Below are 16,178 nucleotides of genomic sequence, written 5' to 3' on the forward strand. Positions count from 1 at the left end.
TACCTTTATGAGCATTGCTTTAAATTCGCTACAAGATGTATCACTCCTCTCCATTTCATTTAGATTCCTTGCTATGATTTTGTTTTGCTCATTAATTTGCGACATAGTCCTCTGTCTCCTCACTTTGTCTATATCTGTGTCTGTTTCTCTGTTTTAGGAGAGTCAGCGATGTCTCCCACACTTGGAAGTAGTGGTTTTGTGAGGAAGAGGCCCTTTAGTGCCCCACAGGGCAACATCTTCTTTTCACCAGAAAATGGTGCTTCGGGGTATCTCCTACGTGTGTTGCTACAGGGGTGTCCTGCCATTGTGGTGTAGCTCCATTTGCCTTCACTCTAGACTGTGATGGCTCTCTGCCTGTTGTGGGTAGAGTCTGGTGCCCGTGGTGTTAGTGGGCTGGTTGGGGGCTGCCTTGGGCTTGAGTTGAGTCAGAGTAGGTGTTTTCCAGAGATGCAGTAGCACCAAACTGTGGCACTTCCCCTGTGTGGTCCCTGAGAAGAGTTTGTTGCTGGGTGGGGCCTGTAGTCAGACCAGCTGCCTGCCCCTAGCCCACTGCTGAGACCACAGTCATACTGGTGTGTGTGGTAGTCCTCCCCTTTCCTGGGGGCAGGAGTCAATTTGGAGTGATACTGGCCCTCATCTGGGCTGCTTGCACACCACCCGCTGGTGGCACCGCTTTGATGGGACCTTGCAAAAGTGATTAGAGGGGCTAGATCTGTGTCGTGGTGGCCTGTTGTCTATGCTTGGCTATGGAGCGTCCATGCTGCCAGGCTTTGGGTTGCTTTCTGGGTTATTTATGTGGATGAAGGTACTCTCTAGGTGGCCACATGGCAAGAGGTAAGCCCAGGGTTCTCCTACTCTACCATCTTCCCAGCAGGATCTGCTCTCTCTTACATATATTTTTAAAAAGTTTGTCGTGAGATGCTTCCCTTTGTGCTCCAGGCCCTGGGGCATCTGGAGGTTATTTTCTCTCTCAGTTCCTCTCGCATGGCCCAAAGCCCTCCCAACAGGCTGTCTGGTGCAGGTCATCTCTCCACCAGGAAAGTATGCCGGGGCTTCCTTCTGAGCTCTCCCCTAGGGCTCAGCACCTTCCTGGAGTGACGGGCTCCTTTCTGTGGCTGCCCCCAGGGAGCTCGCTCTCAGGTCTGCCAGCCACCCTCTCCACACAGGTGTGCTTGTTGGAGAGGATCCTGCTGCCCTGCTCACGGAGGGTTCCTGGGCATCCCGGCTGACCCAGACCTAGACCACCCTCAGGCGGGCGGGAGCTCCACAGTAACGTGCAGTGACGTGTCCTTGGTTACCTCTGGCAAACCAACCCACTTGCATGTCTTCACAGGGACTTCTATCTACACGGGTCAAGGGGGTGTTGAAGGGGCTGTGGGCTATGCTTGAAATGGGCAGGAGGGCAGTGAGGAGGCCACAGTCTTGCAGGGAAGGTGGCTGAGGCAGACTATTCAAGAAGTTCACCCCAAACCACCACAAACCCTGGTGTACCCTAGAGCATCCCTGACATTTTGGGAGCAGAAGTGTCACCTGGATCTCACTCTGCTCAAAGGTCCCCAGCATAGACTCTGAAGAGGCTGAAGCCGGTGTCCTTTCCTGATTTCCTGTGCTGGACGCTCACATCTGGAGAGCTGTCTTTCATGGAAGGAAATCATCCTGGCCTGGGCCCAGAAACAGGAGGGGACTGCATGGGGACCCCAGGAAGACCTTAGTGTGACTGGCCAGTGCAGGACCGGCTGGGTGGCTGCAGGAGGGCTGGCGTTTTTATGTATTGCTTTGTTGGCCTCCATCCCCCAGTTCAAGGCAGCTCACAGTAGCAAGCAGACAGCGGGCGGCCGAGAGCAGGGCACTGTGGGGACGGCTCCAGGGATGTGTTCACCTTGGGGCCCGAGCAATGTCTGTGGGCTGTGTTGACCTGGGTGGACACTGTCTCTCTGTTGCAGGGACATCATCTGGGTGAGATGCTGACCAGTGAGGCTGGGAAGCCAAGGTTGAGGGGGTGCCACAAGGGTGTGGAGCGGCTTTCCATGCTGGCCTCAGTAATCCGCTTTGGCCCAGCTGGGAAAATGGGCTGGAATATGGACACACCTTGTGGGATCAACTGGGAATCCCTGATCACAGGGTCCTCGAGGCATCCCTGGACCCAGCCTCGTGCTTTTCCTCAATAGCACCCTGCTCGGCACAGTGCTGCCCACCCCCCGCTGCATGGTGCCGTCGGAGATGGGTCGGAACCCACCCAGCCTGCCTGTGTCTGGGGCTTAACTGTTCTGCTAACTGACCCTTTGCAGGTCAGACATTTAACAAACGTCCCCCTTCCTGTGGGCCATGACCTCCCCTTCACCCCTGGCTGACTCTGTCTTGACTTCGCGATTCCTGACATTGGCCTGGCAATCTGACCTGAACTTCAGCTACTGAGTCTGGAGGGTAATTCTCACTGACAGACCCTCCCCTCACAGCCCCACATACCCAAATGCCCCAAATAGGATTCTGGGGTTTAACTTCCATAAGCACACATTTTGACGTTGCTTACGGGAGCCTGTTGTGTATCTAGCTTGACAGTGAGTGTAGGTCAGGGAGAGTGGTCGCCTCGGGGTCCCAGGTTCGAGCTATGGTCTGTTGAGCTGGAAACCCCATGGCGCCCAGAATTGCTCTCTGGGTTTGACTCAGATTCGCTCTGGATGCTCTTTCTTGGTTTCCGCCTGAATCTAGTTGCGCAGATTTTGATGTGTAGATCTCTTTCTTTGTGGTTTCTTACATCACTGAAAGCACGTTCAGAATCAGCTTGGCTTGGGGTTGTGCAAACCCACGTGATCCCCAGTGTCTCTCCTCCATGTCTCTTATGATGTGGGTGGGTTTGTGAGGCTGTCGTGTCAACAGAGGAGAACGGAGGGAAAGCCTGTCTCCCGCCTGGCCCTCGGACACCCTCCTTTCTAAGAAAAACTCCTGCAGGACAGGAGGAACTGCAGGCTGCTGGTCCCGTCAGCCAGACTACTGTTTGAGAAAGCCTCGCATTCATTTTATTCTGAAAGCATCAGAGTAAACGGCGTGAACACGGCGACCTCTGGCCCACAGCGTACATCACTGTCATGTGGGCGTCCGGGGACTCTCCTGTGATCCCGCTGTTGCCTCTCAGCAAACTGTCCCACCACAGGGGTGCCTCCCCGGCTCCTGGCCTCGATAGCCGGTGCCCTCCTTCCCCTCCTGTGCGGACCAAGCTCACCGATGCTCCATGACACGGCCTCTTTCCCAGCTATCAGTTCGCTTCTGAAACACAGCCTCAGCCTCGTCATTCCCCAGCTCAAAAGCCTTGGGAAGCTCCCAGTCTTCAGAAGAAAGCCTGTTTCATCTGCTAGGGGCGTCTGGAGCCTGTCCGTCTGACGGCACCTCCTGCTGCCTTCCTGGACACAGCGGAGCAGGGCCCCTTGGCAAGCCGCTTTAGCCACATTGCCCTATTGTTAAGTTGTTCCCTTTTATAAATTCTACATATCCCCTGTAACCTCATTTAATGCCTGTCTTTTCCTCAAAACCCTCTTTGCCTTGCTGAACTCTTGTCTTGCAGAGCCATGAGCAGTCACATGGCCAGATGGACAGGCGGACAGTGGACATGGGGGTTAGGACACATTGCAGACCAGATACACGTATTGATCCATGGTCCGTGGTCTCAGTCCCAGGGAAGTGCGACATGTGATCAAAAGCATGATCTGTGCATCCCCAGGAATTTGAGCAGTTCACACATTTTCTTACACCACAGAGGCCCCTTGTGCGTGGTGGTAGCTCCCGGTCTCCTTTCTTCCTTAGTTCTCGCTCTCGGCGTGGAGCTGCGCCTGAGCTGCGTCATCAACGCCGCCCAGGGGAAGGCCTGGAGCGCAGGTCCCCCATCTCAAAGCTCCAGAGGCTGTCTGACAAGGAGGGAGAGAAGAGAAGCGTGTGTGAAGCCAGACAAAATCCTACCCAGACAGCGGCAGGGAGGCAGGCAGGAGCGCACCCACGGGAATGCATCCTATCCCAGCGCGTGTGTGTCTGTGTGCCTGCGTGTTTTACACACGAAAACCGGAATGAAGTGTACAGAGATCATGTCCTACGTACCTCCAGCTTCCATAGAGCTATAATAGATAAGGGTTTTCTCACTGCAGGTTGGCAGACTTGGGAGACCATAATCTACTCATGCTGCGTGAAACTGCGGAATTACGAGTGACCTTGAAATGAAGCTTTAGTGGAGTGTGTTTTCAAATCAGAAAGGAATTGTAGTTATTTACGTCCGTCGTGATTTGGAAAACAATATTTGCATATTCTAGATTCATAATTATAATTATTGAAACTATAAAATCTTGTGCTTCGAAGGTGTTGGGTTTGTAGACTGCTGTCTTTGACCTGATCACCTACAACCTTCCGCCCAGGAGAGGGTATGCATAAGCCGGAATCTTACGCAGAGAGCTGGTCCTACGCGATCCCATTGTTCTGTTTACTTCCCCCTATTGTTCCTTCAGTTCTGGGTGTTGAACAGAAGCAGCTTTAGCAAAGGTCCTGTGCTAGCTGAGGGGTCGGTGTTCAGGCTACGACCTGCTGACCTTCCACTCAGGGCTCGCTCTAGGGCATCTGGAGAAGGTGGGACTGGTTTTCGTTTTGAGGAGAGAATCTGCAGACCACCTCTGTCCGCTCTACTTCCCTAGGAAACCCTTAGAGACCATGAAGGAAGCGAGCGTCTTTCTTTCCATCTTCCAAAGAACACTTTTCTGTATAAAAGATGCCCTAAATCCTTTGTAAGGTCCGCAGGCCGAGGGGTGCCTCTTTAAGTGCTTGTCCGTTGAGACACAGACCACCCACGGCCTCTGCTGAGTCTCGGCCCCTGTTTCCCAGGAATAAAGAAGTCGGTTTGTAAAAGAGCAGCGGACCTGCATTGGGGGTGGGGGACGCCTGCTGGGGGCCAGGGGTGGGGAGATCAGGCTCATGCAGAACCAAGGGGGAGGTGCTCCTGTGGCTCGTGCCTGGAGGCCGGCAGACTGGGGCCCGGAAGAGAGGAAATGTCAGTGATGCTGGGGTTGGTGGGTGGGGACCGTCCCGGCTGCCACCGAGGGAGCTGCACCTCCCGCCGCTGGTCCACTGCGCCTGGCTGTGCCCAGCACGTGGGAGACCCTGTTCTGGGGAGTCCCTGGGCGTGAGCACAAATGCTCATGCGACACCTCGACTTGCATCGGGAGGGAGGGACGGGGGAGCCCGGGCCAGGGACTGTTCTGCCTGTTACCTGAAAACCTGAAAAAAGGCCCCTTACAAGCTGCCTTTTTTGCTAAGAAAGGAGCAGGCCCGCCGTGGAGAGGGTCTCCTTCAGCATGGCAGGGGCGCAAGCCCACACCGCTGTCTTCCTTGAGCGTCGGGACCGTGGTCCTCCCTGGTCTCCCGGGGGCACCCTCCCCCCCAACCCGGCGCTGCGCCGAGCCTGCCCTCCTCCCCGGTGGGCCTCCATCCTGGCTCTGAGAGTCTGCACTCCACAGCGTGCCCTGCTCCTCCCGAGGGGAGCGCGGGCTGAGCACAGACGGTGTTGACGCAGATCTTACGGGCCAAGGCGCGCGGGGTCGGGCGAGCACATGTGTGTCAGCCCTGCCCCTGCTTCTCGGCTAGGGTGGCTGCCGGAGCCGCTGGATGCTGGGTGGCCACTTCCCGCTGCCCTGGGTGCCCTGAGGAGGGCATCCTGGCCGGCGGCCTCAGCGCCCTGGGAGAGGTGGCTGCTTCCAGGGCCTTGAAGGTGCCACGTGGCTCCCGCTCTCCTTCCTCCGTGCGGCTTGCTGGGCCTGCAGGGAGAGCTCGGGGACGGTGATGGCCTCCGCTGAGCACGGTGAGTCTGCCCTCTGCGTGGGAGCCGAGGGCCCGGGACCTGCAGACCAGTCAGTCTAGAGCCTCTGGACGGGAGCTTAGGTTTTCCTGAAGTGCTGCACACAGTGACTGTGGACGTCCCCCACACACTACAGCAGGGTAGGACCAGTGTGCTGACCCCCGCTCTGCTCTTAGGAGACATTTGCTCTCCCGGCCTCCTCCCCTTTCCCAGGCAAGACAGACCAGCCCACGCCTGTGGGGCCTTGGTGCAGGCCAGCAAGGAAGAGGCACGTCCGGGGCTGAGCACAACCCATGGCCCCACGTAAGCCCGGGTCGGGCGTTCAGTGGTCATGGGGATCTGGTGACAGTGACTCATCTGAGGTGGGGGCCCCAGCTCAGGGACCTCTGCACACAGCTGCTCTGCTGTCCCTGTTTGTCCAGGCTTTGCCTCAGGAAGAAGACTTCATGGCCTCAGGTTTGGGGGCGCCAGGAACATAAATGGGGTCGAACTGCTGAGTGCAGCAGCTGGGGCAGCTGGACGGGGTATGGGCAGATCGTCCGTCTGTCTGGAGCTGCAAGGCCGGCCCGGCATGGGGGCAGACTCCCTCTCCTCGCCGGCCGCCTGCTCTCTCCGCAGCTGCTCCGCACTCAGACCAGCTCCCGAATCTGCAGACGTCAGGGGAACTGGAAACCGGGCCTGCTGCTTGCCACGGTTGGACAGAAGCCCTCAACACGTTTTTATATTTTGTTAGAATAACCTCCGTGTAAGCAGAAATGGACTTTAAAATTATTTTCATTAAAAGATTATTTCATTAAAAGGAAAATAGCTTTCTGCTCCAGATAGAATGCCTGGTGTCGTAGTTGCCCTGACGACCAGGTCCTACCAGCTGGGCCGCGGGTTACCCAACCTTCTCACGCCTGCGGGGGGAGGAGGCCTGACGCGGTCTCAGGGGGAGTCTCATTAGGCTTGGGTGCCCTTGCGGGGTGACACGCCACTCGCTGCCGTTGTGAACTGATACTCTTCTCTGCACTTTTCCTGGTGGACCAGCAGGTAGGGGCGGCCCTGGGCCAGGTGGGGACGAGCAGGGACACCCAGCAGGGGCAGGCTCTGCTGCACGTGCCTGTGTCTGGCAGATGAGAATGCTGCCCTACAGAGGACTGGGCAGGGGAGGCCAGAGCTGGGGGTCATGCAGGGGGACGCTCCAGCCCCCAGCTCAGGCCTTTGCCCCCTGCCCAGAACTGGCACCATTAGAAACCCACCTTCATTCCTTCCAGGGTGGAGTGGATGGAGCCAAGTTCTGGGCCACTGTGTCCCGTTTCAGAGACTGCTTCCGTCTCCCTGTTCTCTCTGAAAACAGGTCCCTGTACTTGGCCAAACAGCATTACGAGCGAAACTGCCTACACACTGACGTTTACCAGGGACCAGACTGAAGTCCCAGCCAGTGCCCGCTCCACGGAGGGGACAGGCAGAGACCAGCTCTGTGGCGTCACCCCTGAGCCACCCGGCAGGGCTCCCACATCTGTCCGCGCAGGCTCTCCTGGCCTGCGGCTGCCCACATCTGTCCATCTGCAATGGGGCGCCCGTCTAGATGACCGAGGTCTCCGTCTGCAGGAAGGATGGGGCGCGGGAGCCGCGGTGGAACTGCAGGGCGTTCTCCGAGTCGTTCCTCGAGACAGACGCGCGGCGGAGCCTGTGGTCCAGGCCGCAGGGCCATCCGGGGCACACGCCGCGCCACTTCCTTTTCAGCTCGCTCTGCACCTGGGCGAGGACGAGGCAACGAGGAAGCGGGGGTCAGGCGGACGTGGGAGCTGACACACGCCCTGCTCTGGGGGAGCCGCAGTACGGAAGATGCGGCCGGCCAGGTGGCCAGCGCCAGGAGGAGGGATGATGGGCAGCAGCAGGCAAGGGTGCTCGGAGCCAGGTGGGGTCAGGACTCGGGGGCCCCCAGAGCAGTGGAAGGGGAGCAGGCTCCCAGAGGGCATTTGAGCTGAGGGAGGGACAGGTGCAGGGCTGCAAGCCTGGGGGGCTGGGACCACATGAGGCCTGGCAGGGGAAGGCACATGGGAACTAGCAGACCAGGGCTCTGCTCTGGGGGCCTCCCGCACGCGCATCCTCACTGGCTGTGCGCAGGGAGCTCAGGGAGCAGGGCTCCCATCCCCGGGCCCGCCCCTCCCCATGGGGGTCTGCGTGGCCCGATATCCGGGGTCAAGGAGTAAGGCCGGGGCCACGCAGAGGGCAGGATCGCTCTCCACCCACCGGCCGGGGAGCTTTCTCGGGCCGGCCTGTGGGAGGGCCGGCTTGGTATGGGGAGACAGGCTCGGTGAATGGGGCTGCCAGGACAGAAGACCTGAGCTGCTGCAGGTTGCGGGGCCGCGTCAGGGAACCCACACGCGTCCCCCGAGCTGTGACGAGCACTTACTTCGCTGTTGAGAAAGCAGTACAGAACAGCCACGACCAGGCCCTGCGGGCGAGAAAGGACTGTCGGAGCCGCGCCCCGACTCGCGGAGGAGGAACCGTCCCGTCCCACACGCACCTGAAATGACCCCATGCACAGCTCGAACAGAATCTGGTACTTGGAGGAGATGCCGATAGGAAACACGGCAAACACCATGTAGTGGGCTCCGAACAGCGGGATGAGCAGCAGCGTGGACTTGGCGAGCCTCCTGCGGGACAGACGGACGCTGAGCGTGGGGCCGGCCCCTGGGCTCCGGGAGGGGCGGGGGTGGGGGGGCTGGCCCAGGGCCAGGGCCTCACCCGCGGAGCCCTGCTGCTCACAGACCGAGGAAACCAGCCTCCCCCGCCCAGCCGCGGGCAGAACGTGCCGGCACGGTGACAAACAGGACCTCCTAACGCCGCAAGGCTTCTCCGAGACCTCCTGCCGGGCCCCCAGCAAGGACGTGCGTCTGAGGGCAGCCTCCCCGCGCGGGCGGTCAAGTCTGACTCTGTTCACAGGAGCAGACTCGGCAGGGGGCAGCCCCCCGAGCACAGTGTGGCCGCGGGACGGGCGCCCCGGGGTCTGGGTGCCCCGAGCTCCGTGGGGTTGGTTGACCTGGACCCGATGTAACTGTTCTGTCCATCGGGGAGTCGCTGCCCTCCCTGATGGAAACGCAGCTTCCTGCTCGCTGGGTTCTACGCCGAGCCCCGGCAAACTGGTCTCCGTTCTCTACTGGGGGTCACGTTCGAAGGCCAGTCGCTGGCCCCACCTTCGCGCTGCTGGCTCTCAGGTTCCTAGAGATGCTGCCTCTGCTGTCTGGATCCCGCATGGAGAGTCACTGCTCTGAGCTGGGGCCTCTCCTTGCTGCGTGGGAGAGTCCTCCGCGGAACCTTCTAGAGTCCTCAGTCCAGCCTGCCTCCTCACTGCGACTAAACCAGGTCCCCGCGGCGGGACCGGCGCTGGTCACTCTAAAGCCTCCTGGGTCGTCCTGGCCTGTAGCCAGATTTCATCCTTGTAGCTCCAGCATGGACAGGAGCACTGGGGTCCCCGGGGGCTCGTCAGGGAGGATCCTGGCCCCAGGCCAAGTCAGGCCACCCGGTGATGTGTGGGCATATCAAGGCCCCTAAATGAACATCCGGTAGCCTCTGCAGGGACCCGAGGCCGGATCCCGAAGGAACCCAGCAAGAAAGCTCCACTCTGCCCCTCCCCCACCTTCTCCTCTTCCTTGGCCTTAACCCAATGCTTAGAAAAAGTCACGAACTTCTTAACATATTTTTGAGGCACTGACCTCGAACCTAGCACTCAGAGCCTGGGATGTAAGTTTTAGAAATGTGTCCATTTCTCCTGATTTCCCTCACAAACGGACCATGTCCTGTGGTTGTTTACAAGTGGGACGGCCTGCTTCAGGCCATCCATGCAAACCCCAGAAGCCCGGTCGCTGTGCAGCAGGACGTGGTCCAGCCCCGTCGGCAAGGACGGCCCATCGGTGGGCATCACACCGCTGTCTCCTTGCAGACCCAAACATCTAACCTCACAAGGTTGCTGCATTTCATCCTGTTCCAGCACTAGCCTGGTGAGCCGAAGGTGGTTGTGTAGGGAGCTGTGCCCTTCCGTTCAATGTGAGCACAGAGTCTGCCTGAATGCCCTTAGGGACATGTGGAATCACTATCATGCTCATTTCTGGAGACAGATTTCTAGCGAGGCTGGACCTCTGGGACCCCGTTCGGGGGCGTTTGTTACTGTTATAAAGATAGTTCCAGAGAAAAGACATCAAGATACAACCAGAGGGCAACATTGCAGACTTGCTCTGTTTCTTTTGTCATCCTGGGAAAAGAAGAGATTATATTTTCCTACTGAATTTTGTTTCTAAAATAAAAACATATGTCTCTAAGACGTACTGAACGGACACTCCCAGAGATCCCACAGAAAAGGTCAGCACAGAAGCTAAACAAGACCAGCTGAAAATCAGAACTGAGTTCGAAGAGCAGCTGAGAGCCGTCCCGTCCCTGCTGCGGGTGCGGGAGGGCTCAGGGGCCAGGACAGGTGCTGCCTGCAGAGACGACATGGCTCTGTCCTTTGTGGTCTGATGTGGAATCCCATCTCTAGGTCTGGCCTTCTGTGTAGCCTCCTTGAGTCGACTGGGCAGAGAAAGGGTTGCCTCGGGTTGTATGTAGCCTAGGGCACGGTCAGAAGGATCTGTGCACAGATTTCCCCACAACACTTACTGTCTTTCCAGTACTAACTGTATTTACCCTCCTTAGAGATGATCATCATTATTTCCGCCTTATAGATGAGGACACTGAGGCCCAGAGCAGTGACGTCACATCCCCCCGGCCTGCAGCTGGTGTGTCAGCCCGGCACAGGGTCCCTGGCCACCAATGATGCTGCCTGTCCCACTGCCAGGCCCACCCCTGGCTGTAGCCAGGTCACCCGCCCAGGGTCGCACAGCTCCAGGCGGCTGTGGTTCCAGCTGTCTGTCTGAGTCTGGGCCCCACGGGCTGGACCAACCACCCTGTGCTGAGCTAGTTCTACTTGATAATAAGTTGTGGGCATTTTCTTTGTAAGTTCTGGACAGAAATTTATAGAATCTTCACATTCTTTGATCGAGTCTCCAGGTCCTCATTAATTAGCCGGATGATTGTGGCGTTACTTGACCTCTGATCTCTTTCCCACTGAACGGACATGATGAAAACCATCATGTAATCATTCGGCCAATAAACCACGAATTATTATCCAGGACGAGGCCTGGCCTTCGATGCCGGCAGGAACCATGTGGTCTGATGGGGAGCAAAGAGTCAAGCATGAAATACAGAGAATGTGTGGTTGAAAAGCAAAAGTCAGATTACGAAACAGGAAAGCGGGCAGAGGGCTTCCGTGAGCCCTAGAGGGTGTCCGTGCGGAAACAAGGGGAGGGGCTGGCCCGGAGCCGCTGTCACCTGCCTGGGAGAAGACCCCGCCGCCCCAGCCACAAGCACGGTCCCGCACCCACAGGGGTGAACGTGGGCCTTCGCTGCGTGCACAGAGGCACGTCCTCCCCGACTCTGGGTTTCCAGGCCACGGGAGGCTGTGAGGGCAGCTGGGCTCTGGGACCCACACACAGACTCACTTGTACTGTGACGGGTCAGTGCCGCCGACATCTGGGGACGTCAGCTTCTGTAGTAAAATCCGTATGATACTAACAAAAAGGACAAAGTTGACCTGCACAAAGAGAGAGCACGTGTGTGAGCTCCCGGTGGGGAGGTGGGTGTGGCCAGGCTGTCTGCAGGCCAGCCCCGCGGAACTGGCTCTGCCCTGCCCAGCTGGTGGCGGAGGCTGCCCTCGGGACCGCAGCGGACTGGGTCTCCCGACAGCATCCCGCATCTCAGGACGCTGGCTGCAGGGGCGTCAGGCCTGAGAGGGGAGGGGACAAGGTGACTCGGCTCCAGTCGGTGCAGGGCTGGCCCCGACTCCCTGCAGGGCTCCTTCCCGCCCCCCTCTGGAGAGCTTGCCTCTCTTTCCCCACGCTCTCCCCCTTCACTGAGCCTTCCTCCTGGGGGGGGACAGAGTCCAGGGCAGACGTTAGGAGCTGGGTCACTGCGTCTCTCAGGGGCTGTGGGACGAGGCTGTTCGTATGTGAAACAGCGACGTGGGCTCCCTCTCTGCCCAAGCATGCACCCAATGGATAGCTCAGGTTTCCATACAGAAATTACTTACTATAATAGATATCAAAATTGGTGTTCGTATAACCCACCAGGGAACACTGTGGTCATTGGTATCCCAGCAACTAGAGAAAATAGAGAAGGAAAATCACGTCACCTCCGATTTATGCACAAAGCAAGGGCAGGAGGGTCCACACACTGCCTGTGGACTCGCCCCTTATGCAGGGCTGGCCAAACGGGGCTGGCCCTCCAGCCACGCGGGCCTCTGGGCCTGGTGTGTTCCGAGGCCCCTCTGCGGGACGGTGCACACGGGACCGGGACGGGTGGGTGGTCACTGTGAGAGCAGAGCTGCTCCGGGCTTACGGATCTGGCTGCAATCCGCCCCTGGCCAGTGAACTCACTCCTCCTGACGCGGAAGTCTGCTGACGGAGACGTGAAGCCAGAGCAGAACTCCCAGAGGCAGGACAACGGGGACACCGAGCCCCACGGAAGGCCCCTAACTAGGGAGCTGGGGCTCACTCCGGCCAGCATCCGACAAAGGGGAGTTTTTCTCCTGAAAATTAATTTCTTCTCCCCTCCTGAATGGTTTGTGTTTGGGTCTTGAATGAAGGTTTAAAATGTCCTCGGAGTAACTGAGGCAGGCACAGCTAGGAATGTCTGCCCAGCAATGTTCTCACTCCGGTTTCCAGCGTCAGGGCTGTCTCCAGCAGCGAGCGGGGAGAGGGTGCGTGCAACGTCTCCATCTTGCCCTGTTACCCCCACCCCCAGGGGGCTCTGCAGCCCCTCCCAGCAGGGGCAGAGATCAGCCCTCGCCTCAGAATCCTAGCTGGTTTTGGCAATAAGATGTGGAGCGCTTGGCACCTGCAGGACAGAAGGGAGCCTGCAGCACCTGCCAGCTGGTGCCCAGTGTGGGAGCAAGCCGGGCAGCGGCCAGAAGAAGGCCACGTGAGTCTGTCCAAGCTGCCCGGGCACAGGAACACACCCTAGAAACTGCAATTGTGTAAGCCGCTGAGTTTTAGGGTGGTTTGTTACCACTAGTAGAGAACTGGTACACCCGGAGAGCCCTTCACGAGGCTCAACATTCATGGTGGGAGCCTGGTGCCTGATTCTGGGGCCCTGACCCAGCTGTACCCTGGGTTGGTTGGATCGAGTCCCACATCGGGCTCCCAGCTCCATGGGGAGTCTGCTTCGCTCTCTGACCTTCTCCTCGCTCATGCTCTCTCTCACTGTCTCTCTCTCTCAAATAAATAAAATAAAATCTTTAAAAAAAAACACAGAAAACAGAAGAACTTCAGACCCTGCTCTGCCGCGTTTTAGAGAGCTATCTCAGAGCGCTGCACCCCTGCTGGCCACTTTAACCTCGTCTTCAGCAGTCGCCTTCCACACCTGGCCCCAGACAGCCGGTGCGTGCCTTCTGCTCGGCTCCCGTCTGTGAGCACGGCTGCCGCTCCCGGAGCTGCTGCTCCCGCCTCTGCCTGGCTCGTCGCAATCCCAGCTCCGCGGCAGGACCTGGTTCAATGCCCTCCCTCACACGGACCTTCTCCACGTACCGTCGCCCCAGCGAACCGCCACGAGGTCTGAGGGCTTCCCGTAGGCGGTGCTCAGATACTGCCTGTGGAGCTGTTCGCGCGGCTGCAGCCACAAACACAAACCCTCCTTCCACCCAGAGAGCGAGCTTCCCCCTAGTTTCCAAAGACTTAACGATGCCGGCAACTTGGCCAGGACCGGTCCATCCCATTTTACGGGCAGAGGCGGGACAGAGCACTCACCCTGTGTCTTCTAAGGAGAGCCTGGCTGCCGTCCACGCAGCTGTGCAGACGGTGGGGATGCCTGCCATACACCAAAGTCACCTGGTTATCCACAAGCCCACGCGAGCTAACAGGGACCGCCCACAGGGACAGAAGTGTGCACCCTCATCCACCAGGGGCAGCAAGGACCGGGGCTTTCTGATGGACGGGTCAAGTGGAAATGCTTCATAAATGCTCAGACGCTTATGCTCAATACAAAGCAGTGATGATACACGTGGGCTCGCAAGCTGAAGCCCCACAGGCCGGCAAAGCTTCGCCGTGCATCCTAAGTGTTGCTGCTGGAGTGTGGGAGCAATGACGGCAGGGGTGCCCCTCGCCGTGTGCCTGGGGGGACCACTGCTTACACCCCTTCCAATTCTGGCCAGTGAAGGTCGTGCTAGCTGGTGGGTTGCCGGGACCTCCTGTGAGAAGGGCTCCCTGCCCTTCTCCTCCACGGCACTTCTTTCTGACTTTCCAGCACAGGAAGTTTAGAGCAGTTGTAAACGAGGTTCCTGGTTCCTCGAAATAGGAAGGTGCTGCCTCCAGGAAACCAGTCGCGCCAGGAAGGCTCTTCCTAATCTAACCAGAAGGGCATCCTACGGCACAGCAAAGGGTTGTTCTGAGCTAAAGGGTCTGCATTTCTAGGTGAGAGCAGTGGAAATCAGGCACATGGAGCGTTGGCAGGTGGCTGCTGGGGCATCGGGCATGCACGGGGGAAACAGTCCTTACCCCATCCGATCAGGAGGTAGGCCACGAAACGCCGGCTGGGGGAGAATATGGCCACCAGGAGGGTGTGGAGGTACAGTCCCTCCACCAGGAGCCAGTAGAAGTTCGCCATGATGCAGTACTGGAAGAACACCAGGCTCAGCTTGCAGCCGACCTGGAATGTCAGGGACAGAGGCAGAGAGACAGACCCCGTCGGACACAACAGTTCACAACTAGGGAGCTGGGGGATCTCATGCTCACTCCGGCCAGCATCCGGCGGGTGGAGCAGCTCTAGGACGGAAGGCACGCGCACGTCTGGAAGGACCCGAGGGGACCGAACAGTGGTGTCGGGCGCTGTGCTCACGTGAGGCCCTCGGCAGCCCCAGCCCTGGGGCAGAACTCACTGGAGGATAAACACGGCCGCTCGGACAGCAGTGGGCTCTGGCGTCGCGGCGGTTAGCCTTGCCGCCTGCCCTCCCCCCGCCGCTGCATGTCCGTGTCCTCGTCCTCTGCCCACCCCCTGACCCTCCTCTGTTTGTCCTCGACACCCGCTCAGCAAGAGGCAGAACAACAAAGGGCAGAATGAGAGAGTCCCCCGAGCACGCTATGTTCCCGGCATCTTGAGAGATTTTCCTGGGAGGAACCAGACCCCGCAGACCTTCGTACAGTCCCACAGCTGTTTCAGCCTCTTGAGAAAACATGAAATTGAGGATTTTAATCAGCAAGTTTTGTACGTGTGCTGAAGAACAGGACTCATTTCTCTCCGGCAGCTTTGCTGCCCCCGACACGACATACGTGTGCGCACAAACTACATGCGTGTACAGGCAGACACTCCCTGGCGGAGAGAGGCAACTTTACGTGCGTGGGTGTCTCTTCATATGGACACGTGAGCGTGTCTGCGGACACACTTCCACACGAGGAGGAGTCCTGTCCGTCTGCACAGCGCGCAGCTTGTGCGTGGTGTCTGTACTGATACACAGACCCCACGGACACACGTGGGCACGCTGCACACACGTGTGCATGCACGTGTGCTTTTATACGTGTGTGTGGATATACCGACGCGCATGTGTGGGGGCAGGTGCTGACGGGAAAGTCACGGCAGCCCTTCCACGCTGGCGCCCGGGGCCGCCAGGAGCTTCCGCCGGGCGACCCGTGGCACCTGCCCCCCCCGCCGCGCTCCCACCCCGACCTCGTCCCAGGTCTCTCTGTCCGCAGTGGGGCGAGCCCACTGTCTGCGGCTGCCAGTTCCTGCTTCCTGAGGCTGGTGCCTGAGGCCCGAGGGGCCGGGAGTGGGGCTGGCACGTAGGCCCCCCGAACGTCGTGCCCCCGCACCCTAAGTGGGAAGACGCCCTCACGACGCACTGTGGGAACAGGAAACCAGCCGCGGTGAGCCTGGGACTCACTGAGGGCCACTCACCGGGACGCGGGCGTGTGCGCGGGGTGCGGGGGGAGGTGCTCGGAGCCACCGGCCCCGGGACGCCAGCGAAGCCGCGGCAGACACACAGCCCACAGCGGCTCCGACCTTGGGGAGAGCCGCGTGGTCACCGGCATCGCAGCTGTAGAGCCCAGAGCCCTTCGAGGCAGCCTGCACGGCGGCGCCCGTCGGACGGAGCCAGGACAGGCGCAGAGACTCGTGCTGCGGGGACTCATGGTGCCCGTCATCGGCGCGGCGGTTCCCCTGTGACATGTGCTGGGCCACGGCCGCCACCATGGACACCCCACCCGACCCCTCCCGGGGGCTCAGGCTCACGGGGAGCACCTCGGAAAGCCCGAAGCTAGGTTTCCCAGAGTCCCCATCGACCCCA

General features: G+C 59.2%; 1 protein-coding gene across 2 annotated transcripts in view; it reads right to left on the minus strand.

Annotated features, from left to right (window-relative positions):
• Positions 1-6,654: 6,654 nt before the first annotated feature.
• VIPR2 (vasoactive intestinal peptide receptor 2) overlaps positions 6,655-16,178 on the minus strand; it is a 54,436-nt gene continuing 44,912 nt past the window's right edge. Inside the window, exons 7-13 of one of the 2 annotated variants that reach the window (XM_044244666.1) lie at positions 14,398-14,548; positions 13,651-13,711; positions 11,937-12,006; positions 11,350-11,441; positions 8,343-8,472; positions 8,229-8,270; positions 6,655-7,567 (exon numbers count right to left, since the gene is read on the minus strand). In XM_044244666.1, the coding sequence (XP_044100601.1) occupies positions 7,394-7,567; positions 8,229-8,270; positions 8,343-8,472; positions 11,350-11,441; positions 11,937-12,006; positions 13,651-13,711; positions 14,398-14,548 (720 nt within the window). In that variant the 3' untranslated portion in view covers positions 6,655-7,393. The remainder of the gene's footprint in view (positions 7,568-8,228; positions 8,271-8,342; positions 8,473-11,349; positions 11,442-11,936; positions 12,007-13,650; positions 13,712-14,397; positions 14,549-16,178) is intronic. The other variant, XM_044244667.1, reaches the window with a different exon arrangement.

Source organism: Neovison vison, chromosome 4 (assembly GCF_020171115.1).
Source record: "Neovison vison isolate M4711 chromosome 4, ASM_NN_V1, whole genome shotgun sequence".
Classification (NCBI taxonomy): domain Eukaryota; kingdom Metazoa; phylum Chordata; class Mammalia; order Carnivora; family Mustelidae; genus Neogale; species Neogale vison.